This window comes from Mandrillus leucophaeus, unplaced genomic scaffold, assembly GCF_000951045.1.
Source record: "Mandrillus leucophaeus isolate KB7577 unplaced genomic scaffold, Mleu.le_1.0 Scaffold2, whole genome shotgun sequence".
NCBI lineage: Eukaryota > Metazoa > Chordata > Mammalia > Primates > Cercopithecidae > Mandrillus > Mandrillus leucophaeus.
The window spans coordinates 3,226,473-3,250,572 of NW_012102031.1; the positions used below are offsets into that span (position 1 = coordinate 3,226,473).

Genomic DNA, 24,100 nt, shown 5'->3' on the forward strand with positions numbered 1-24,100 from the left:
CCACCCACCCATCCATCCATTCACCCATCCATGCATCCACCCATCCATCCACCCACCAGCCAACCAGCCAGCCAGCCATTCATCTATCTACCCATCCATCCATCCACCCATCCATCCACCCACCCACCCATTCACCCACCCATCCACCCACCCATCCACCCACCCATCCATCCATTCACCCATCCATGCATCCACCCATCCATTCACCCACCAGCCAACCAGCCAGCCAGCCATTCATCCATCTACCCACCCATCCACCCACCCACCCATCCACCCATTCATCCACCCACCCATCCATCCATGCATCCACCCATCCATCCACCCACTCATCCATCAATCTATCCATCCATCCATTCACCCATCCACCCATCCACTCACCCATTCATTCACTCACTCACCCATCCATCCATCCACCCAGCCATCCATCCACCCATCCATCCATCTACCCATCCACCCATTCATTCATCCATTCACCCACCCATCCATCCATTGACCCATCCACTCACCCATTCATCCACTCACTCACCTATGCACCCATCGACCCATCGACCTACCCATCCATCCATCCACCCATCCACTCACCCACCCATTCGCCCATCCATTCACCTACCCATCCACTCACCCATGTATCCATCCATCCATCCATCCATCCATCAATCCACCTATTCACCACCCACCCATTCTCCCACCCAGCCAGCCAGCCACCCCTCCATCGATACCTCCATCCATCCACTTTTTCACCCATCCAGAAATAAGGCAGAAAACAAGGTGGCCAGAAGAGAGGAAAACTTGGATGCACAGATTCCTTGGTGGAATCCATGTATGCATGTGCATGCGTGCACTGGCAGGGGTGAGGAGACAGAGCAGACAAGGAAATAGAGGAAGATGCAGCCAAGCATTCTCATTCCTCCCACCCAATACCGCCACCCCCACATCCAGCTCCAGAGTCTTACTGGGTGGGACCCATGAAGCCAAGAGCCAGGGGTCCATTACCAACCTGGGAGTTGCACACAGCCCTGCCTCCACCACTGAGTGGGCCCTGTCTTGAGCTAGAGAATCTTTCTGTTTCTTCTCCCAGTGACCCCCTCAGTCTGAATACAGCCAACCTTGGTCAGCCACACATCTTGCCTAAAGTCTCCACCTAGACCCAGAGGGACCCCTGCTCCCCAGGGGTCTCGGAAGCCAAGGCTGAGTCTCTTCCCTGACCTCCTCCACCCAATCCCCCTCCCAAATCCATCTTCACTCAGCAGCCCTCAGGAGGCTGCACTGACAAGCAGACCTGACAAGCAGGGACACCACTCTTGCTGTTAGCCCCTCACTGGCTCTCTCTGCCCTCAGAATAAACTTTTGCCCCTTGTCATTGCACACTCGGGGGCTTGCAGACCACCTAGCCCTACCTGCCTCCTCTCCCCATCTTCTGCCTCTCATTTTCTACTCCTAGCCCCCAACTCCCAATTCCCTAAACACATCACACTCTCACCCTCTCTGTTCCTCTGCCAGCTGGCTCAGCCCCTCTTCTCTGCCTGCACTTGGTTTTCTACCCACCAGGGTCTGTGCCCCTCCAGGCAGGAGCAGCTCAGATGCCTCTCCACACAGAGCAGGGGGGATTTGCCAAAGCAAATGTAACAATGATTTACGCTACCCAAGGAGTGGCTCTAATGGTGAAGATTCAGGCCAGGATGTGAGGGGTGGGCTGTGCTGACAGTGGGGAGACACTGGGGCTGTGGGTCTCGCTGGTACCAGTTTCAAATTCAAACCACTGGGCCCCAAGGACACCATGTCCCTCCCAGCATCAAGGCTTGACCTGGTCCCAGCTACACCCACCTGCTGGTCCACAGCGACAGCATCCAGTCCATTGTACATGATGTTCACCCAACCATCCTTGGATGCCAGGACAAAGAGGGACATCAGAGCCTGGGAGACATGGGGAAGGGGAATGCAGGAGTGAGGAGTATGAGTGATGCCAGCTGCAGCCACCCTTCCTCAGCTCTCTATTCTTCTGCCCCTGGGAGACAGAGGGACAAAGAGGTCTTCTCCATGTGACAGAGCTGTGCCCTCATCCAACAAACCTTTCCTAAGGACGTACTATGTGCCTGCAACATACTCTTGTAGTTGCTGTTACAGAACAAAAAGTGCTGGACCCACAGTCCTGGGTTTTGGTCTCAGCTCTGAAATCATCCAGCTGTGTGATCTTGGGCAAAAAAAATTCATGAACTCCTGTCCCCTCACCCACAGAATGGAGCTAACAAATACCTTTCTGGCAGGTGTGCTGGGAGGGCCAACTGAGGCTCAACCAGACGGTCCCTGCCATCCTTACTCCAGGGGGTAAGACACGTTTGCCCTAGCATCTGAAAACAGGAGCTCATGAGAGGAGTCAGGAACCCTGGGTCAGAGCCCAGGCCGTGCCACTCACTGGCTATGTGATTTGAGGCAAGTTCCTCGATGTCTCTGGGCCCATTTCCTCATTGGTAAAATGGCAATAATTCCTCTCCCTGGTTTGTAAAATTTTGAAAAGGAGGTGGTCCCCAGAACACAGCCACCCAAGGCTCCCACAGAGATGGCAGATCAGCATCCTCATGTCCCTTCAGTGAGGTCACATCTGGTTCTGCAGCACCGGCACCCAGCACAGAACCTTGCATACAGCAGGTGCTCAGTAAAGGTTCTCTGAACTGAACTTGAGCACAGCCTCCTGTGCCATCCTTGCACCAGTAGTTAGTAGGTTCACAAAGGGTCCCATTTCACCAGAAACTGCCCGGAGGTCACATATCCTACTCAGGACGCCCTCTCCCCAGGGCAGAGGTGGTCACACCCCGCTCTGTGCTCCTGCCACTGTGGGCCAGGACATGCGGTTCTAGAATGAGTCTCTGGCCCCGCACTGGCTCCTCCTTCCCACCATCCAGATCACAGACCCCTCCTCTTCTCTTTCCAGGTGGGAATGGTGCCGAAGGTGTCCAGAAAGCGTTCACACCCAGGAGCAGGGAGGGCAGAGGAAGCCCCCCTGCCAAGGGCACAGGAGGCTCCTGCATTCCAAGGACCTGCCATCACTGTCCCTGTTGACAGATGAGGACACTGGAACAGAGGGTCTGGCACTTGTCTGAGGGCACACAGCTGGTAAGGGCCACTGAGGAGTCAGAGGCTGCAGGCCAGGCCGGAACCCTCCAGGTGGCTCCGAGTGCTGAGAACACCCCATGAGGGATTCCAGAAGAGCCTGGTGCCAGGTAGACCCAGAAATGCTCCAAAGGGGCGGGGCTGGCACTGGGGCAGGGCCCATAGGTGAAGGGGGTCAGGAGCATGGGCACAAAAGGCCTCTGGCGAGCTCCCCCTCAACTTCCTAAGACATCTTTTCCCCAGATGGGCAGGGGTAGTGACTGTCACGGTTCCCGACACCCTTTCCCTGGGCACTCACTGCCCCTCCAAGGCCTTGTGGCTCCCCTCTGAGGTGCCACTGGGGGGCAAGCCCTCCAGGGGGATCTAGCTGGAGACTGCCCATCAGCCAGCGGGGGACGAGGGCCTGGAGCCTGCTCCTTCTTGTGTGCCCTGGGGCAAGGCACGCCTGCGAGTGGACATACCTGGCCTCCTGGGCAGGCCCTGGAGAAATGAGAGCAGGGAAGGGGAGGCAGCCAGCCAAGGGGTCTCACCTGGGGCACTGCCCAGATGGGTCACGCCTGGCAGGCCCCCAGGAGAGGAAACCAAGGGGAAAGCAGACACCAGGCAGGGGTGTGCCTGTCGACAGAGCAGACAGCAGTGGGTGGGTGACAGGAGAGGGAACCACCCCAGGACCGCAGCCTGCCTGGCAGGCTGTAACATTTCCATTTCATAGATGAGGAAACTGAGGCTCAGGGAGGCCACACCTACGGAAAGTGGCAGAGCTGGATTCACCTCCAGGACTGCTTGATTCTCAAACTCCTGTCAGGGGCCCCTGGGTCGGGGGTGGGAGCCAAGAACCAATGTTCACAAAGCACCTACTAAGTGAAGGCGTTTGCTGGGCACTCTGCACACAGACTCTCTAAGCCTCGTCCCACCTGAGAGGTGAGTGCTACCCTTACCCATTTTGCAGAAGAGGAAACTGAGGCTTGGAGAGGAGAAGTCAGTGTCAGTCCTGGCAGTGCAAAACTGAAGCCAGGTCTGTGATTCCCAGAGCCACTGGCATCCAAGAGAGGGGAGGGTCTGATCAGGGCTAGGAGGGCGGTGCTCACCTGGCCCAGGTTGTCGAAGTTGTATTTGTGATGGACCCAGCGGTAGTTGGCGGCCATGCAGTCCGAGCGGTTGGTGATGTTGCGTGTGTCCACGCCCAGACAGTGGTAGAACTTGCCCTTGAAGAGCTGGGGAAAGGGGGCAAAGTTGGTGCTCTCACGGGTGAGGGTTGCAAGTCAGAGAGGAACCCGCCTCTCTATTGCATTTACTCAGCCTGTCTTGTGCTCAGTCATCTGGGCCCATGTCTGTCTCCCTCCCTGGAGGAGGAGCCCACAGCGGGCAAGGCGCATGAGGTTGGAATGTGGAGTCTCTCCCCCGGCTGTCTGAGACTTCCTTTTCCCCAGTCACAGAGCCCAGTCCCTGCCCAGCCTGGGCACCCCTCACCTGAACTCCTAGGATGCCAAAGATGATGAAGAAGGCACAGCAGATGAGCACGATGTTGCCGATGGGCTTGAGGGAGGAGATGAGTGTCTCTACCACCAGCTTCAGGCCCGGCGCCCGGCTGATGACACTGAGGGCAGGGAGAGGCCAGGCACACATAATCCCTTGACCAGGAGGCAGCCCCTACTCAGCCCAGAGTCACCAGGGCTGAGCATCCCAGGGCATGAGCCCCCAGGGCTCACCAGGGCTGAACATCCTGGGGCATGAGGACAGTCGCCAGGAATGCAGAGAAAGCGGCCAGGCAACCCAGACACTGGCAGAGCAGGAGGCAAGCTGCACCCAGGCCTCAGATCTACAGCAGCAGCAGGGCACCTGCCCTCACCCCTCACTGCGCCCAGCTCCTCCGGGTCCACACCACACCCTGGTCTAGGGACTGATGCCCAGAGATGGCAACGAGCCACTCAGGGACACACAGAGTGGGCAGCAATACTGGGATCCAGCTTCAGCCCTGCTCTTCCAGCATGCCCCACCCCCAGGGTCTGCAGTCCCCTCCCCCGGGAACAGCTCAGGGTGCTTGGCACTCACTATTGGAGGACCGAGTGGGTGGGAGGGGAGGGCGGAGTGAGGGCCCAATTCCACCGACCCGTGGCTTCTCTGCACAGTGCATGACACCTTCCCCCATCCGCCAGGGAGGGTTCCTCACCGCAGGGGACGTAGGGTGCGCAGGAGCCGCAAGACTCGGAGGACCCCCAGGATTTTGGCTCCCCCGGCCGAGGCCAGGGACACGACGATGTCGATGATGGACACGAAGACAAGAAAGCCGTCCAGCACGTTCCAGCTGCTGCGCAGGTACGCCTGCTCGCCGAAGTACAGGCCCAGCGAGACCACCTGGGACAGGGGTGGGGCCGGGGTCAGGCAGCCGCGGGAGGACCGGGTAGGTGGGCGGGGCCAGCCGGGCTCTGCGCGAGGGGGCGGGGCGAGGCCATGTCGGCTTCGGGGGGAGGGGGCGGGGTCCTGCAAGTGGCGGGTTTGGAGGGAAGGGGGGGGGTCAGGCCGCTCTCTGAGGGTGGGTGATGGGCGGGGACGGGGCAGGGTCAGGGCCTAGCAGGCCGCCCCGTTAAGTTTCCGGTGCCTCTGGCAAATCCAATTCAAAACTGCCCGCCCTGGAAAGCGCCCCAGACGGGATGCTTCCCCTGCGCCCCACACCTTCAGCAGGTGCCTCCATCACACTCAGTGTTCCCTGCACCCGTCTGTCTGACGGGGTTGTGACTCCTGTGAATGGGGACAAGGCTGACCCCTTCTGGGTCGCGGGAGCCCAGCCCAGGGGCTGGTACCCAGAGGGGTGGGCTATGGGGCTACGAGTGGAATGAGGCCGATGGCAGGCGAGTGACAAGCTGAGGCAGGGGCTGACCCAGGGTCAGGGGCCCCGGGTGAAGCTGGGAGCTACCTTCAGTGTCATCTCGCCCACGAAGATGGCCGTAAAGATGTAGTTGGACACGGTGAGAAAGATGCGTTCCTGAAAGCATCGGGAGATACCATGGGCCCAGGGGCTCCCAGAGCTGCCTGGCCACTGGCCAGCATCTGCTTTGGCCAAGGTGCGTAGAGAAGAGGCTGCCACTTCTCAGTTCACAGAGGCTTTCCCCGCTCCAAAGGCAAACTCCCAGTTCCACCTCCCCCAAGGGCAAACTCCCTGTCCCGCCTCCCCCATGGTGGGAGGTCTCCCTGCCCCCCCTCAGCCCTGGCAAGCTGTCCCTTGGCCTGGCCCCTGCCCTGCCCAAAGGCTACAGCCACTCACAGTGCTGCCAGCCTCGATCTGAGGCCGCTCCAAGGCGATGGTGATGCAGTTGAGAAAGATGAAGGCCAGGACAACGTAGTCGAAGAGCTTGTGGGCAATAATGGTCTGACACAGGACCCGGAACCTGGGCAGGGTGGGTGGGGGCCGCCTGAGCGTCAGCTGCCTCCCACCCTGGCCAGAAGGAAGGCAGAGGGCCCAGGCAGAAGTGCAGACCAGGCTGGCCTCAAGGAAGCAACCCCTATCCTCTCCTTTGGCCACATGGCAGGTGCTGACTCTACACCTGCTCAGGGTGCCCACCTGGCGCCACCTCTTCTGACCACACACGCACACCATGAGGTCACCCACCTTGCCCTGGCACTCAAGGCTTAGCCCAGATCCCTGAGCCTCTCAGGAGGATACCACGTTGCCTGGTACCCTCTGCTTCTGCCCCAGGCCTTCCCTCAGTCTGCTCCCTGCCCCTGCACCAGCCTCCTCCTCTTCACAACCCCTGATGTGCCTACTGGATTGCCACCTGCCTCCACAGCCCAGCACAAAGGCCTCCTCCTCCAGGAAGCCTTCTGATGTCCCCTGAGATGCAAGCCATACAGGCTACTTGAGGATGGTTCAACCTGGTACCCAGCACAGGGATGGCCTAGACTAGACGAGAGTCCAGGAGAGCCTGGCCACCAACATCTGTCTTGCCTAAAGTTCTCGCCTAGCCCAGGGGACCCCTGCTCCCCAGGGATCTTGGAAGCCAAGGCTATCTCCTCCCTGACCTCCTCCAGCCAATCCTCCTCCCCAAATCCATCTTCACCCAGCAGCCCTCAGGAGGCTGCACTCTTCCCTGGAGACCTCCACCTCTGGGCCAGGAGGATTCGCTGTGGTCTGGGAGAGCACCACCAATGGCCTTGCCTGGCTCGGCAGAGATCCGTCCCTCCCACGTCACCCCTACTCTAACCCTCACCCCAGGCCTGGCCCCGCCCACCTGTTCTCGGGAGAGAAGAGGTAGACAGACCAGTCTTCGCGGACCTCGCACCAGTCGGGCTTATAGACGTCGATCATCTTGCGGACGCGGAAGCACAGGGTCTGGCAAAAGAAGGATGGAGCGCCGGGGGTTAGCGATGCGCAGGGCTGCCGGTCTCCGCCCATGCGGCCATCCCGCCAGCTGGGGTCGCAGGGTCACCTCCGAACTCTCTGCCCCCCGGGGTCAGCCAGGGAGGGCTTCTCTCTCAGGAGCGGGCCCAGCTCAGGGGTGGGCAGTTCTGGCCCCGCTCCTCCTGCCTCGCACCTGAAGCCCTAGCCGCTCCGGCCACGCCCCGGCCACGCCCCCCATGGGCCCGCCCGCTGGGGCCCCGCCTCCTGTGGCCGCACCCCCTTCTTTCCTATCCCGCTGCACCAGGTCCCTTCGGCCCCGTCCCCACTCACGTAGTCGATCTCCTCCTCATCCTCCCCGCGATCCCGGCGGTCGCCCATCTTGGTGAAGACGTCCTTGGCGATGCTGGGCATCCTGCCATTGCAGTCCTCATGCCCGGGGGCTGGGCCCGCCGCCCTCCAAGCGGCCCGGGGGTGGGCGCCCACGGTGGGCACCAGCTCGGCCAGGTCCACCGAGTCTCTGGTGTCGAGGGACAGTGTCCGGCGGTGGTGGCGGTGGCGGTGTGCCAGATGGGGCCCGTGATGAGCGTGGTGGGCGTGCGGGGCGTGCGGGGCGTGCGGGGCGTGCGGGGCGTGAGGGGCGTGCAGGGGTGCGGGCCGTGGCAGTCCCTCGTCTCCGGCAACCTCGCAGACCCGGGCGCCGCCGCCGCGCTCCGCAGAGAGCAGGGACTCATGCTCGGCCGACGGCGGCTTGTGCTTGAGGCTATTCCAGCTGGAGCGGCGGCTGGCCCAGGCCCCGCTGCGGCCCCACGGCCCGTAGTAGGAGCTCCGGGAGCTGGACTGGGAGGAATTCCCGCTCGGGTCAGCGCCCCACAGGCACACCCATGGGTGGGGCACCAGGTGCCCAAAGGCAGCCTGCACCCCCACTGTGGCTCTAAGAGGGTCACTCGCCTGGCCAGCGGGTGACGGAATGGATCCTAGAACTCCTCTCCCTGTCCCACCTCACTCCATCCACATCCATGAGGACATGGGGGCACGTCCACCTAGAGGTTATATCCCCTTCTGCCACCTCACTTCCCTTGAGGAAGGTACAGCAAGTTAGGGCCATCTTCCCATTTTACAGGTAAGGAAACTGAGGCTCAGAGAAGGGCAGTAATTTGCTCATTGTCACACAGCTTGGAGGTGGCAGAAGCTGGATTCAAAGCCCAGCTCTTTTTACCCTACACATTGCTGCTGAGATGAAAACCCAGTTTTCTGCACCAGACCCCACTGGCACTAGGCATTCATTCATTCCTTATTGCCAGGTCCCGCTCTGGCACTGGCACCCAGGAATGCAACAGATATGGCCCCTGCCTGACTTTGGCTGGGCACCAGAGTCTGAGGCTGGACTGGCAGGTACCTCTCTTCAGGGCCCCTCCACACGTACCCCAGCAGGAAGCGCCCATCCAGAGCTCCCCACAAGGACTCACCAGGGAGCGCTGATCATAGCTCATCCTCCCCAGAGACATGACGCTGCTCTTTCGGGAGCCCAGGGCCACCAGCATAGGGTCCGGCTGCAGTGAGAGTCGGGGGGCAGGTCCCGCAGCCCCAGCAGGACCTAGGTGCCCACCCAGCGGGAGACTGGGGTCCAGGTGCCCATTGGGGGTCATGGGGATTGGAAAGAGCTTGGGATCTGGAGGAGTGAGATGGAGACAGAGGGAGGGACAGATGGCAGACAGAAGGACAGAACAAGAGCAAGGGAGCCACGAGACAAACAAACAAGGAAGGAGCAGAAATGGAGAGCTTTTCTGAGGAGGCTTCCTCTACCAAGAAGCCTTCCTGGTTGCACCCCATCACAGTGCCTCCCCTCTGCCCCACCTGTAGGGCTCTCAACTTTATTTAGGTATGTGTGGACCCCTTGCCTTCTGTGCTCAGGACCAGCCTGGCACCTCACTCCCATGCCCACAATGGGAAACAAGGCAGGGGCTGTCCGCCCTGGTTACCGAGAAAGACACTGGGCTAGGGTTGGGGGATGCTTGTTCCAGGATGCCTGGTAGTGCCAGGCAAGACCAGAACCTGGGCCTCGACCTAAGGCCCTGAGGCTCTAACCAAGGGGCCCTGGTGTGTGGAGGGATGCGGTAGGCTGCAGCTACCCCTGTGCCTAGAATCCCAGGGGTCCATGGACGTCACTGACCTCTTTTTGAGATTTCACATTTTTTCCAATTATGAACATAAACAACAAACCATAGAAAAGTAGCAGTCCCTGAGCCTGGGCTTCAGGGGAAGTCAGACGCTGTCCCCTCTGCCCACCTGGATCTGTGGGGAAGGATCTTGGCCCTCTAGGTGACAAGCGAGGGCCTGTTTACCTCCGCTGCTGTCCAGGCCTTCCTGGAGCTTGTCAAATTCCTCCATGTTGGATGAGCTCTGGTCGTCGTCCGAGTAGGAGCGATTGGCGTCACCCTGGGAGAGCATCCCTCATGTTAAAATGCCGGTCAGCCCAGCTCCTCCCTTTCCAGCTCCCTCCTGAATTTTTCTACAGGTGTTTCTGCCACCATTTTACAGATGGGAAAACTGAGGGTTGGAAAAGGGAAACGAGATGCTAACAAGAACCTAGGCCACAACCCTACATCTGCCTGACTGCAAGTATCCCAAGAGCCTCAGAGAACGGAGGGGGCAGGGCCCAGAGTCCCTAATCTTGGGGGATTTCGAATCTCAGAGATGGAGAAACCTAGTCCTACATCCCTGGGGGAGAGCAGAGATGGCAAATGCAGTTTCCATTTGCATGTTTCCTATGATGAAGAGCTCACCACCTCATCAGCAACCCCCTCCTTTGGGAACAGGTTGCCTGCTAGAAGTTTGAATTGCAGCCCTCCCCCATCCAGGCCACCTCTCCCTCGCCCAGTCTTTTGCAGGCCCTGTGGGGGTGCTTCCTCTGCCAAGACCACAGTCACCTCCGCCTGGAAGCCCTCCACCAGGATGGCCACCAGCAGGTTGAAGAGCACATAGTTGCCGAAGGTCATGAGGGCGACAAAGTAGAGGGAGGCCCAGGGGGAGGTGGAGGCCATGCCGTTGTAGAGCACGACGTTCCAGTCCTCCTGGGTGAGGATCTGTTGGGGAGACACAGTTAGCCCTGGGGTACCCCTAGTCCAGGGCTAGGCTCTCCAGGGAGGCATGGGGGCTGTCAGTCCCGCCCCTCCAAGGACTACTGTCCCATCGCTTCCCCAGCACATATGGACACACAGCGGCCACTCACCTGGAACACGGTGACGATGGCCCACAGCAGGGAGTCGAAGTTCTTCCTGTCAGGGACCGTGTCTCCAGTGTCCGTGCGGAGGCTGAACTTGCAGCCAAAAATGTGCATCCCAAGGATGCTGGGGAAAGGATGGACGAGGCTCATCAGACTCACACGCAGCAAACTGCCCACCCACCTTGTTTCATTCCCAGTCAACTCAGTAAAATGCGGGCAGGGGGAGGCGGGGCAGCGTGGGTCCCATTTTACAGAGGTGAACACTGAGGCTCAGGGGGTCATGCTTGCTGAAAGCCACAGGGGACTGAGGGACGGTGTCAGCCTTCACACCCAGGTCCAGGTGGCTTTGTCCAGAGAAGCACAGCGGACCACATCCCCCAGGCTCCCGCCCACAGCCCTAGCAGGCCCTGAGGTATGGCCCCCAGCAGGGCAGGCTCACCTGAAGATGAAGATGAAAAGCATGAGCAGCATGCAGAAGGTGGCCACGTTATCCATGGTCTTCATGAGCACCACGAGCTGGCGCCGCAGGGCAGGCATGAAGCGCACCAGCTTCAGCACGCGCAGCAGCCGGAAGGTCCGCAGCACCGACAGCCCACCGTCCGCCTGCCCCACTATCTCCCAGATGCTGTGGCCCCACAGGGCAGGCCCAGGGTGCAGGTAGGAGGGAGCAGTAGGAGGCCGGGGGGAGAGGAAGACAGAGGGAGAAGGGAAAACAGAGAGTCAGAGCTTCCGTTCATCCATCCATCTGACAAATATGTTGGATGCTGCTCCACGCAGCTAATCAGGGGCTCTTCACCTGGAGTCCATGGACCACCACCCCCACAAGAAATCTCTGGCTAGAATCCAGGAGCTCTGTGGATGTCACTGTCCTCTTTATGAGATTTAATGTGTCTTTTGGTTATGAATGTAAACAGGAAGCCACAGAGAATTAGCAGTACCTATGGCATTGTGGCAATCAAAGTAACTGATGTCTTCATGTCATGTGACAGCCGATGCAGCTGTTTCCCAATATTATTTATGCCCATCCCTTCCTTGGAATGATAGCAGTCACAGACCCGCTGCTAGATCGTGCTATTTAACTTTGCAAAAATATGTTGCTAAATCACAAATGTTTGACTATTTCGATAATTGTTTCAGTGCAACGGGTTTCCACTGCCATCCTATGTCCTTTATATAGTGGCTAGGGTCTTCACATTAAATCCTGTCCCCTCCCCCCCAAGCCACTCTGCTGCCCGGGGGGAGGGTGGAGGAGTACCTGATGATGACAATGATGCTATCGAAGATGTTGTAGGGGTTACGCAGGTAGTCGAAGAGCCCAAATGCCGCCAGCTTCAGGATCATCTCCAGGGCAAACATGCTGGTGAAGACCACGTTGCAGATCTCCAGGATGTTGGTCAGCTCCTCTGGCTGTGGGGCATTGGGGTGGGGAATGGAGACCCGGTCAGACCAGAGGGCAGCGGTGGATCCCCTCTGGACACCCACCCTGGCTGTGTGGCCTGGCGGGTCGGTATCCTCACCACAGCTCAGTCTCCCCACTGCTGCGTGTACAAGGCCCTGAGGGCCTCTCATCTCTGCTACCTCAGGGTCCTGAGAGGTCTGCTGAGATGGTGAGACTTGGGGGACCCCACAGGGCTGACCTTCCACAAATTTGGAAATGAGGCTTGTAGTGCACCACGAGGGAAGTGTTCTGATACCCATTTCACAGATGAGGAAACTGAGGCTTGGAGGCCAGCCTGAGATCACACGGCTAAGATGCAAAGCAAGACAGGAAAGCAGGACAGGCGTCACCAGAAACTCCCTGTTTACCCACGACCCTAACCCGTTTAGTGAGCACTTACCACATGCCAGGAACTGTTCTATATATTTTACAGGCATCACTTCACTTAGTCTCTCATAAGAACCCATCTGCAGGCAGGCAAGGATGTGGGTTTACAGGACACCAGTCCCTTGCCTGAGGCCGCAGAGCTAACAAGTGGTGGGGCCAGGATTTGAACCCAGGCAGCCTGGCTCCAAGACTCCTGCCCTTAACCCCTGTTCATGCAGAACTTCTCTCTCCCCTTCCCAGCACTGGCTGTCTCAGGACCAAGGGTGGCTGGGGACATCGTGCCCCATGAAAGGAGGATGGACACAATGTACCTGCTGCATGCCAGGCACAGTCCTGCACACACAGCACCCGTGGTGGCTCTCAGCACACCCCACAGCTCTCAGAGGAGGACATTCAGACCCGGGGAGGTAAGAGGACCTGCCCAAAGCCGCTGGGTGGTCAGAGGGAGACTAACTCCTGCCGCAGCAGCCGCAGAGCCTCCCTCTGCTCCCAGAGCTGTTTACTCCCGGTTTTTAACTGATGTTCTGCAAATGGCATTGTTCAAAGAACCCCAGTATTTAAAGCAGGCCACACTAGAGGCCACGATTGGCCGCAGTGGGGGAAGTTAGAGGGGTCCGGGCTTGGTTTGGACATTAAGTGGCTGTGCGGTCCTGGGAGAGTCGCTTCCCCACTACTCTGGAGTTTAGTTTCCTTATCCATAAAACTAGAGGATCGAGTGAATGAACTAATTCATCCAAACCTCTCCTCTAAGGCTCCTAGGAGGCCCAGACCCTTCTCTCCCTGCCACAGCTTCCCCGGGACTGCTGAAGTGTCTGGTGTGTGCTCACGGTGGTGCCAGGTCATCCCTGCCTGAATCACAGAGACAGGAAGCACCGTTGTTGAGACCTGATTTGACGCCCAACACAAGTTAGCCTCTCCGTTTCACAGATGGAGAGACTGAGGCTGGGGAAACTGGGAGGGGGAATGACTTGTTCAGAGCCATCCAGCAAGGACGTGGCAGGGCAAGGCAGGGGACTGAACCAAGCTGGACTCCAAACTGCTCTCCCATTACACCACACAGGGACCGCAGCCGAATTCATTCATTCATTCATTCATTCCTGCATGGCCAAACTGCTCTCCTATTACACCACACAGGGACTGCAGCCGAATTCATTCATTCATTCATTCATTCCTGCATGGCCAAACTGCTCTCCCATTACACCACACGGGGACCACAGCCGAATTCATTCATTCGTTCATTCATTCATTCCTGCATGGCTGCCACAGATTTGAATGATATGATGTGCTGGGCTCATGCTACCAGGGTGGGCAGTGGTGAGGGAGTCAGGGCACTGTCCCTGCCTTTGAGAAGCTCATGTTCTGGGGGCAAAGCCCAGTAAACCAAGTTAACAAACCAAGCTGGTGTGTGCTGATGACAGGAAAGCAGAGGGTGGCTAGGGGAGCGGTGCTAGTGGGGTCAGGAGGCAGCGACATCTCAGCAGAGACCTAAAAGCTAAGAGAGAGCCGGTGGCAGGGAGCAGAGAAGGTTGTGCAGGCAGAGGGCCCAACGGGCTGGGAGGTAGGAGAGCAGAGGACCGAAAGCAGGAGCCCTCTCCATCAGCAACAGGGAACTGCAAGGACCTGACTCTGACTCCATGTGGGTTAAAAGGACGATGAAAAAAAAAAATAACCCAAGCACCAGCTTCCAGCCTGGTGCCTGGGAAAACTAGCAAAACTGCCAGCTCCTCTCAAGCCCAGATGAAAGGAGAAGGCCCATTTCCATCTGTAATTACATCTGACTCAAGAAGTCGTCCCAAAAGAGGAGTGGGACCCTGAGAGGGACCCTCGGTGGGGAGGGCTGAGGCCCAGCACCCCTGGCTGAGCCAGGGTCCAGATGCTGCTCAGAGCCAGCAATTTGCCAGCCCAGTAAGCGATGTCCACGGAGATGAAAGCTGTAGATGCTGACACTCCGTGATGATGACCAGCTGGCTCTGGCCACACGCGCCACACACGCACTCCCACCGGGGATGCGGGGAGCCACTGCCATCCAAAAGGTCACCCCGCGCCTTCTCCTCCCTCACAACAGATGTTTCTCCATTCAGCGCACCTGTTAATCTTTTTCTAATGGACCATCCATCACTCCTGCAAGCATTTCTCTGGGACAGAGACACACAGATGAAAATAGACACAGCAAGTGGGAGCCCGAGGAGAAGGGGACGTAGAGAGGAAGGGGCGGAGATGGACATAGACAGACAGACAGATACAGACAAGGGAGTGAGGGGCAAAGGTGGGGCATGGAGAGACGGAGACATACAGAGAGGAAAGCAGAGACACGGACGTGAAGAAGGACCAGGACAACGAAGCAGTGACACCATGGGAATCATAGATATGGCCAGAAAGAGACACAAAAAGAGCAGGCAGACAGACAGTCGGACAGACAGACAGATGGCAGAAAGGTTGCTGGAGGTGGCGAAGAGCACCCAGTGAAGGCGGAGGTGCTGAAGGGCTGAAAACACCAGGTTTAGCTGGAGGCAGGAGGTAGGGGGCAGCAGCGGGAGCCTGCAAGTCCCTGCCTGACGCAGATTCAGGTGGCACCAGGCTGCCCAGCCTCTGCCGTTTCTGTAGGGGTAGATAAGGATGTGCAGAAGTCAGCTGGCCACCGGGAAGCCCTCCAGCCCAGCGCCATCCCCATCATAATAATGGCAGCTAGCATTGATGAGGCCCCTCCCATGGGCCGGGTGTGCTGAGCACGCCCCAGGCATTATCTCCTCTCAACCTCACGCCTACATTGTCCCCATTTTACAGACAGGGAGCCTGAGACTCAAAGAGAACTGACTGCCCAGGGTCATGGCCAGGCTGTGTTGAAGTCAGATCTCAAACCTAGGTCTCCTCCCTCTGGCCACATCGCCACCTCCATGGCCCAGGTGCCTTCACCGGCCCCGCTTTTCTGGTGAGGCCCCAGTTCAGCACAGATGTGTCATTTGCTTGCAAGCCTTTCTGGGCTCCTCATTGCCCTAAGGATAAAACCGGCTCCAAGGTCCTCCTGAATGAACAGCCCTCCTGGCCTCCTGCACTGTCTGCCCTGCCCCTTGTACACATCCTTCTCGAGGACTCGGGGTCCTTTGGGGGGATAACTATGTTCCTGGTCCCTCTCCCTCTGTCTCACTGATGAACTCCTAGTCATCCTTCAGGATCTGTCCCCAGTGCCATCACCTCCAGGAAGCCTTCTGTGACTGCTGTCCATGTTGGTGTCTCTCTCCCTTGTGCCCCTATAGAGCTGGAATGTCAGCCACTAAGCCACTCCATCCTTCACTTCCCAGAGTCACCCCAGACCTGGGTTGGCAGTGACTTGACATGTCAGGGGCTGCTGAAGGGAGAATAAAGCCAGCTTTGATCCAGCCACTGATTCAGAGGCTTTGAATGCAGTCCCCTGGGAGCTGGGGCCAGTAACTATAGCCTGGCCTGGGGTCAGCCCTACCCAGGAGGCTCCCCACACTCTGCCCTGCTGCCCATGCTCCCCAACCCTCTGTTTTTTGTTCTCCAACTTGGTGGTTAGGCTCCAGCTCCAGGACATGAGGCTGCAGGGCAGCCCTGCCCAGCTCAGGAGGAGTCAGGGCCTGCACAGGTGTGTGCAGGAGAGAGAGAAGCTGAGACAGACGCTGCTCCTAGGGGCAATGCCTTCCTCCAGTTCAACTGTCCACAGCTGACCTCAACCTCTGGGAGCCCGGCTCTGTCGCTGCTCACCCTGGCACTTTGGGCAAGCCATCTACCTCACTGGGCCTCGGTTTCCCCATCTGCTTGGTGGGGATAAGATGCTCCCCTAGTCTGCCCCACAAGGCTGCTGGAGGATCACACCAGGAAGAACAGTGATGCAATGACAGCGGTGACGATGAAGGAATCAGGCCTCCCTGGAGAAGCCTGGCCACCCCGGCTGACCTGTCCCACCTGCCCGTCACACAGCCCGGGCTACCCAGAGGTGGGAATTTCAGCCCCATTTCACCACTTCATGAGTCACACACAGACCCCTGCCTGGCCGACCCCCACCTCACCCATCCCGTCCTTCTAGGCCAGGCCCTGCAAGAAACAGCATCTGCTGCCATGAGGAACCTCGATGAGTAAGCTGTTCTCTGGGTAATGCCCCCATGATTCCAGCAGCAGTGGCCACCCTAAAGGCTTGAGTGCCTGCAATCTAACCTGTCATTCGAGCACCCTGTGACCAGGCCCAGGGTCACTCTGCTCCACTTCACAGATGTCACACCCTCGCCTCCTGCCCCTCAGTGTCACAGAGCTCCCTGCCAGCCAGAATGGGGTATAGGGCAAGGCCTCCCATGCTGCCTCCCCTGTAGAGAAGGGCTGAGAGAGTTCACCCACCCTCTCCTTCTCTCCTTCTCTCCCTGCACCCCCCTTGGAAGCCCTGGGCCACCTCTCTCTGCGAGCACCACCTCAGACAGGGCTGCTCAGAATAAACATGGGGGTGGAGCATTTCCCGCAGAGCAGTGTCTGGGAGCCGAGGGAGTCGAGCAAAAATACCAGCGGGCCCACTGTCAAGCCCTGCGCAGAGCCTGGGCAACCATGGCTGCCACTGGAGCTGCTTTATGAAGGACATTTCAGAGACTCATCCTCCTCCTCAATCTTACTTTAATTAATTTTTTGAGGTTCCAGACAGAGGATGGTAAACGCACCCCGGGGTGGTGGGTGTGAGACTCAGACAAGACTCTGAAGCAGTGACTCATCAATGAGCACCTACTAAGTACCAGGTTCTCAATGCAGTCGACCCTCTTAGCCACCGTGTGGGGGGATCCTTGCACCCACAATGCAGTCAACCCTCTTAGCCACTGTGTGGGGGGATCCGTGCACCCATTTACAGATGGGAGGTGCCAGGTGAGGAAGGCAAGTGATACACTCCAGGCCACCCTGCCAGTCAACAGCAGAACCAGGATTGGTTTGTTTGGCTGATGTGGAATTTTTTGTTTGTTTTGATATAGGGTCTTGCTCTGTTGTCCAGGCTGGAATACAGTGGCATGATCACCAATCACTGTAGCCTCAAATTCCTGGATTCAAGCAAACCTCCCACCACCTCAGCCTCCCAAGTAGATGGGACTACAGACATGCACCACCACACTTGGTTAATTTTTTTATTTTTTGTAGAAATGGGGTCCTACTCTGTTGCCCAAGCTGGTCTTGAACTCCTGGGCTCAAGTGATTCTCTTGCCACGGCCTCCCAAAGTGCTGGGATTACAGGCATGAGCCACCAAGCCCGGCCAGAACCAGGACTGAAACCCAAACGTTATATGATCTATTTGCCTCCCTGAGCAGCGGCCTTCCAAGGGTACGAGAGGGGTGAGGTAATAATCCCTGCCTTGAGGGCGGCTGGACTCACTGGCACCATGCTGGCACAGGGCCTGGCCTGCAGTACACGCTCCGTAAATAGTGGCCTGTCCCTACGAGGGAAAGACATCTGCTTAGTAGATGAGGAAATCAGGTGTTCCCTGTGACCAGACAGGAGACGCACAGTGGGAACAGCATTTCTCATCTCTCAGCCTGGTCAGGGAGCCACGTGAAGCCTACTGCTCCCAGAAGACGCTCCACCTGGCTGGGCGCAGTGGCTCACGCCTGTAATCCCAGCACTTTGGGAGGTTGAGGCAGGCAGATCACCCGAGGTCAGGAGTTCAAGACCAGCCTGGCCAACATGACAAAACCCCGTCTCTACTAAAAATTAGCTGGGAGGGGTGGCACACGCCTGGAGAATTGCTTGAACCCGGGAGGCGGAGGTTGCAGTGAAGCCAGATCACACCACTGCACTCCAGCCTAGATGACACAGTAAGACTCCATCTAAAAAAAAAAAAAAAAAAAAAAATGGCTCTACCAGATTCGAGGTTAGAAACCATGTTCAAACAAATGTGGCAGAAGGAGGGAGGGAGGACAGGCCAGAAAGGCAGATCCTGAGGAAGCTTGGACAGGGACCATGGCCTGGCCTGAGGCTGGACCTGCCCTGGCCGTGGTGTTGATGTGGATGGGGTGGGTGAAAAGGCAGGGACCAGCTGTACCCTGGCAAAGAGGCCTCTGCAAACAGCCCTGATGTGTAACATCTGCCATTTTCCATGGTGTAAATACTCCCTCCACGGCCAATTTCAAGCGCCCAACTCTTTCATCACTGGCTTGCAAAATTCCCGAGCGTCTGGAAATTGGCCCTCACCAGCTGGCTCGAGCGAGCCCCTGGCAAGGACAGTGCCAGGGCTTGAGTGTAGCAGGGCTGTGCAGGCCCCCTCGATGCTGCCCCACTTGGAGACTGGAGCAAGCCCTATAGTACTCACTCCCTGTGGGGCTTTCGGCAGGAATGCTGCTCCTCCGCAGGCCTGGGCCAGGCACTGGCCAGAGGCAGGACTCCAAGCAAGGGGGTCCTGGGGGACCTGTCTCACCAGCTTTCCCCCTGCAGAGAGCCCTCCCGCCAGCCCTCCCCAGAGACCTTTTTAATTAAGCCAGAATGGCTGGCAAACCAGCAGCTCCAAATAGAGTGTCACGGCAGCCCCGGGGGTCCCATTTAAGTAAATTGAATGGAGCCTGTGCTTGGTGAGCTAACGAAGAGGGAGGTGCAAGTGTGACTCCATGGGGTGCGGCATGCAGGGCCTCCGCAGAAGGAAGGCCGCAGGGAAGCAAAGAGTACGTCGAAATCCCCAGCCCACTCGGGGCGTCAGTCTTGCCGCAGAAAGAAGTGGGTTCAAACCTGGCCCCCAGCTGGCAGCGGGACCTCGGGCCAGTGACATCCCCCCCGTTGGGCCTCAGGGTCGCCAGCTACTAGGTGGGATCCTTCGCATAGCTGGGGAGTGGGTTCAGGGAGCCACCCCATCCAGGGGCTGGTGGATGGCAGGAGCCGGAAAATGGTGTTTTTCCAAATGGGGCAGGACCAGACCTGCCATCCAGGCTGTCATCCCTGGGTGGTGCCTGTGGACTGAGGCATCCGTGCTAACCCCACTGCCCCTCCCTCCCGCATCCCCACGGAGGCCCTGCTCTCCTCACACACACATCATCCCCCAGCTCCCACCACCTCCCAGAAGCTGTCCCCTCCCCTGTGTACTATCCCTGGAGCCGGCCAGCCCCATGATGGCCCAGGGGCCTGGGGCACACTGTTCAGCTCAGCACCCACTCCTCCTTGTCCTCCCTGCTCCCAGCACACAGGAGGGACATGCAGAGAGGACACACAGGACAACCACAGGGCCACTCACCCTCAGCGCCATGGGGCTATATGGGTGGAGTCACTGGAGAGGACAGGACACCCTGGCCTGGTGAAGGGACGTTGTGATAGAGACAAAGGCCTTGAGGGTAGTGGAAAAGTCTGGATTTTGTCCTGAGGGCAATGAGGAGCAACAGAAGTTTTGAGGCAGGGAAGAGCCCAACCAGACTGGCCCTCTGGGAAAATCACCCCAGCTGTTTGGGGGAGAATGGACAGAAGGGCCCAGGTGGCCAGGCTTTGTGGCGTGCGCCTGTAGTCCCAGCTACTTGGGAGGCTGAAGAGGCAGTATTGCTTGATCGTGCCACTGCACTCCAGCCAGGGCAGCAGAGCAAGACCCTGTCTCTCTTTTTTTTTTGTTAATTTTTTTTTTTAAAGAAGAAAACAGAAGGGCTCAGGTGGAGAGGTGAATAGAAGTCAGATTTGCAGGGACTGGCAGGGGATGCACTGTGGTTGCCTTGGTGTCCAGGCCGAGCAGCTCAGGAGGAAAAGAGTTCCAGAGAGGCCCAGTCCTAGCCAGCTTCACTCATTCACTCATCATTCATTCAGTAGACACCCCAGCCTTTCCCTCCTCTGAGCTTGGCCCTGGCTGGGCAGTAAGGTCGCATGGATGTACTGGACCCAGCTCAACCCAGCACTTCTCAGGGGACAGATACACAAACCGAGGCACATGCATGGGGCTGCCCAGGCCTGGCCAGGGTCCTGGGGCCCTCACACCTCCCCTGCGGGCCCAGCCTGGCTGCGCTGCACTGGCCTGCTCGTGGTGCTCGATGCCCATGCTGACGGTGTTGACCAGGATGGCCATCATGATGCCCCGGTTGAAGTACTTGCTGTCCACGATGCCGCGCAGCTTGGCTCGCGTCTCCCGCCACACGTCCCCGCACAGCCAGACCGCCCCATCCGCCTGCTCCTCCTCCTCCTCCTCCTTCCCCAGTTCCGAGGAGGCTCCGTCCTCGCTGCTCCGGGTCCTGTCCCCATCTGCCTCGTCCTCGCCACCAGCAGAGCTCCCGGAGCCCGAGCCCTCCTGGCCCGAGTCGGTGCTGCCCAGGCCTGAGGGCCGCCGGCCGGCCTCATGTTGGCAGCAAGGGCAGCTGGCGGGGTCAGAGGCCAGCGTGGCGGGGATGGGCTGCACCAGGGTGTGGGGCGTCGCGTCCAGGGGGCTATGTCGCGGGCACAGCTCTGAAAAGCAAACGGGAGGGGTGTAGAGTTGTTGCCCACACCAGGTCCAATCCACCCAGGGACACATCTGAGCGCGCTCCGCTCCCAGGCCCACAGGTCTGCCTGGAACCAGCTGACCCAGCCTGGAAGGGCGGGGGGCCCCCGGGGAAGCGGCTGCAGCTCTCTGAGCTTTGTCCACCCCTGTTGTAGATGTGGGGGCAGGAACGCCCACCATGCAGGCTATAGGAGGATTATCTCCCTTAAGGCACATGATGGGCCCAGCACGGTGCAGGGCACGTGTCCATGCTGACTGGCCATCCCTCCTGGCCCAGGCCCTGGGTCAGCACAGGACAGACTCAGAGCCCCAGTCACGCAGCTTGGGAACTAAATGTGATTCTGAAAGAGCCAGGCCAATGTGGGGGCGGGCCCCCTCAGAGGAGGCCACGGTGGCCTTGGTGTTCTCAAGTTTCCTGTCCTTACAGCAGGTGGGGAGTGGGGAGGGGAGGTTTGTTTCCCAGGGAGGGGAGGAGGCATGGAGCCCTGGGGCAGGGGCGGACCCTCACTCCAGAAGCCCCTGGGACTTCCCTCCACACAAGGGGTGGAGGTGGGGACAGCGGGCAGGAAGGCCCGCTGGGAAGAGGGAACTTCATCCCTTTGCTGCCCCAGAATCACAGGAGAAGCCTGGGCTGGCCCCGGACTGCGTTCTGTGATCTGTGAACCATCTCAAAGAGGTGCCAGAGAGGCCTCTCTCTGCCTGGTTTAATTTCTTCTTTGTGTTTTCCTGTGTATTCCTAGAATAAACACATTTTGCTTGTGTAAGCCAAAAAAGTAACATGAAAGGGAAAGAAAAGCATGTCACACCTGCCCTTCATTTCCACACTTGCCTCCAGCTGCCTCCCAAGCCCCAAATAAGCACCCCTGACTCGTTCCCACCTCTGGAGCCGGAGCAGGCAGCCAGGAGCCCAGCGGCCAGTCCCATCTCACCCCGGAGGACAGGCCAAAGCCCTTCCCCGCGCCGGCTCACTGCTCCCACCTGGACATGGGGCGGCTGCCAACTCTCATTTTCCAGGGCAGAGGGGAGGCGCGGGGGCAAGGGGGCACAGGTGCCAGGAGAGGGGGCTAGGCGGCCGCGAGAAGCCTGTTGGAGTGAACGCTTCTCCCCCACGTCCTCCAGCAACACCGGTGCCAGCATTGCCTGGCCCCGGCTCCTGTATCCGCATGCCGGGCCTGCCCACGGGCCACCTGGGGCCTCCTCCAAGCCCACGCCTGGACGGCTGGCACCCAAGGATGGGTGGGCGGCAGCTCTGAGCGTGCATTCTTCTGCTCGCCTCCCAAGAATCGATTCCCAGACCATGAAGGCTGGAAGGACTGGGCTTTCCAGAGCAGGGTCTGGGGTGGCTGACTCCCGCTGCTAACGCTGCATGCTGGGGGCCCCTGTCCTCACTTTACAGGCAGGAGACAGGCCTGCAGAGGCCCGCGTCTGCTCAAGCACAGTCCCCATGCCTGCTGACTTCCTTCTCGGCGCCAACTGGGAGAAGTGGCACTGGTGCTGGGGGCTGGGGGCTGGGGCAGGGCCCACCTCTGTGGCCCTGGCTTGCCTCTTTCCGAGTGATCATTTCCAGGGGAGGCAGGCCCCTGCAAAGCCTGGCAATGCCGGCTTCTGAGATGCTCCCTTCGTCTCCCTGACCCTTAGTCTTCCCATCTGAAAAGTGGGGATAATATTACTATCTGCTCCTTTCTCAGGACTGTTTCCTGGAACAGATGAGGCAACCAACAGGGCAGCCCCTTCCAAGCCTAACAGCATAACCTCAGCCAGGGGCAGCGGCTCATGCCTGTAATCCCAGCACTTTGGGAGGCCAAGGTGGGAGGATCACATGAGCCCAAGAGTTTGAGACCAGCCTGGGCAACACAGGGAGACCTGTCTTTACAAAAAAAGAAAAAAAAATTAAAAATTAGCCGGGCGTGGGGGTGCACGCCTATAGTCCCAGCTACTCTGAAGGCTGACGCGGCAGGATGGCTTAAGTCTAGGAGATCGAGGTTGCAGTAAGCTGTGTTGGTGTCACTGTACTCCCTCAGTGACCCTGTCTCAACAACAACAACAAAAAAAAAACAAAAGTGTAACTCCCGCAGCCCCAGGGCAAGCACAGAGCACAGGGTGGCATGAGTCCCCAACATGCCACAGCTTTGAGGGGGCAGACCCACAGCCCCTTTGTGCCAGGCACCCAGGGTCATTGCTCGGGTGTGCTGGAAAGCAGGGGACAGCAGAAGGAACCCAGAGAAGGGAGTGATGTGGGCTGCAGCAGGGGAAGAATTTGAGCTTCCCAAGACTGAGGACAGACACTTGTTCATTCCTCTCAAGTGTGGCTCCCGGGGCAGAGCTGCTATCTCCACACACACAGGGATCGAATGCCTCCAGGGAAAGGCTGAGTTCCACCCAGCACCAGCCCCAGTCCAGTACAGACTCTGACAGGTGCCAGGAGAGGGCAGGCAGAGATGGGGACAGAGCTCCCTGGGGGCTGTGAAGGAAACACTTGAGCACAAAGTGAAGACCTGGAATGTGGAGGCTGCTGGGCCTGCTGGACGTGCTAGAAAGGAGCGACACTTGGCATGCAGTGCCTGAGTGCCGTGTCGGATGCAGGGCCACTTACTGTAGTGCCGGGGCTCCTTGGCATGGGGCCCAGGTTTGGCGGGCGCCGGGGCCTCCGGGCCCAGAGCCTGGCGCCGGCTCTGCAGGGCCTGGTAGAGGCCCAGGGCGCGGCGCTTGGCCTTGCGCAGGATGTGGCAGACATACTGGAAGATCTCCTCGTAGCAGTCGCCAGGTTCGGCGTAGCTGGCCACCGTACTGGAGGACAAGTAGCGCTGCCGCTGTTCCAGCATCAGCCGGTGCTCCCGTTGCTTGGTCTCCGAGAACTGGGTCGCTATGACAACGAGGCACAGGTTGATCATGAAGAAGGAGCCCACCTGTGACCAACGGGAGGAGAGGACAGGGACAGGGACACGGATGGAGGGGACAGAGGGGTGAGAGAGGCAGAGTCATGGGGTGGGGACAGCAGGGAGACATGGGGAGAGGGAGGCAGAGGGAGATGGGGAGATGGAGACGGAGATGGAGATGCAGGTACAGAGGCAGAAATTAAGCAAGGTGGAGGGGCAGGGACCAACCAGAGACACAGAGGCCAGAGCAGGGGCAGGTAGAAAGAGACAGCGAGGTACACAGACGCAATGACAAAGAAAATGAGACAGGCT

General features: G+C 58.8%; 1 protein-coding gene across 1 annotated transcript in view; it reads right to left on the minus strand.

The window, feature by feature from the left end:
* CACNA1I (calcium channel, voltage-dependent, T type, alpha 1I subunit) overlaps positions 1–24,100 on the minus strand; it is a 130,675-nt gene that overhangs the window by 15,002 nt on the left and 91,573 nt on the right. Inside the window, exons 8-23 of the mRNA XM_011979122.1 lie at positions 23,506–23,818; positions 20,454–20,878; positions 11,923–12,074; positions 11,107–11,292; positions 10,674–10,791; positions 10,372–10,527; positions 9,787–9,880; positions 8,911–9,113; positions 7,775–8,281; positions 7,335–7,435; positions 6,371–6,494; positions 6,023–6,091; positions 5,279–5,463; positions 4,579–4,705; positions 4,197–4,322; positions 1,825–1,914 (exon numbers count right to left, since the gene is read on the minus strand). Coding sequence (XP_011834512.1) covers positions 1,825–1,914; positions 4,197–4,322; positions 4,579–4,705; positions 5,279–5,463; positions 6,023–6,091; positions 6,371–6,494; positions 7,335–7,435; positions 7,775–8,281; positions 8,911–9,113; positions 9,787–9,880; positions 10,372–10,527; positions 10,674–10,791; positions 11,107–11,292; positions 11,923–12,074; positions 20,454–20,878; positions 23,506–23,818 — 2,976 coding nt within the window. The remainder of the gene's footprint in view (positions 1–1,824; positions 1,915–4,196; positions 4,323–4,578; positions 4,706–5,278; positions 5,464–6,022; positions 6,092–6,370; positions 6,495–7,334; positions 7,436–7,774; positions 8,282–8,910; positions 9,114–9,786; positions 9,881–10,371; positions 10,528–10,673; positions 10,792–11,106; positions 11,293–11,922; positions 12,075–20,453; positions 20,879–23,505; positions 23,819–24,100) is intronic.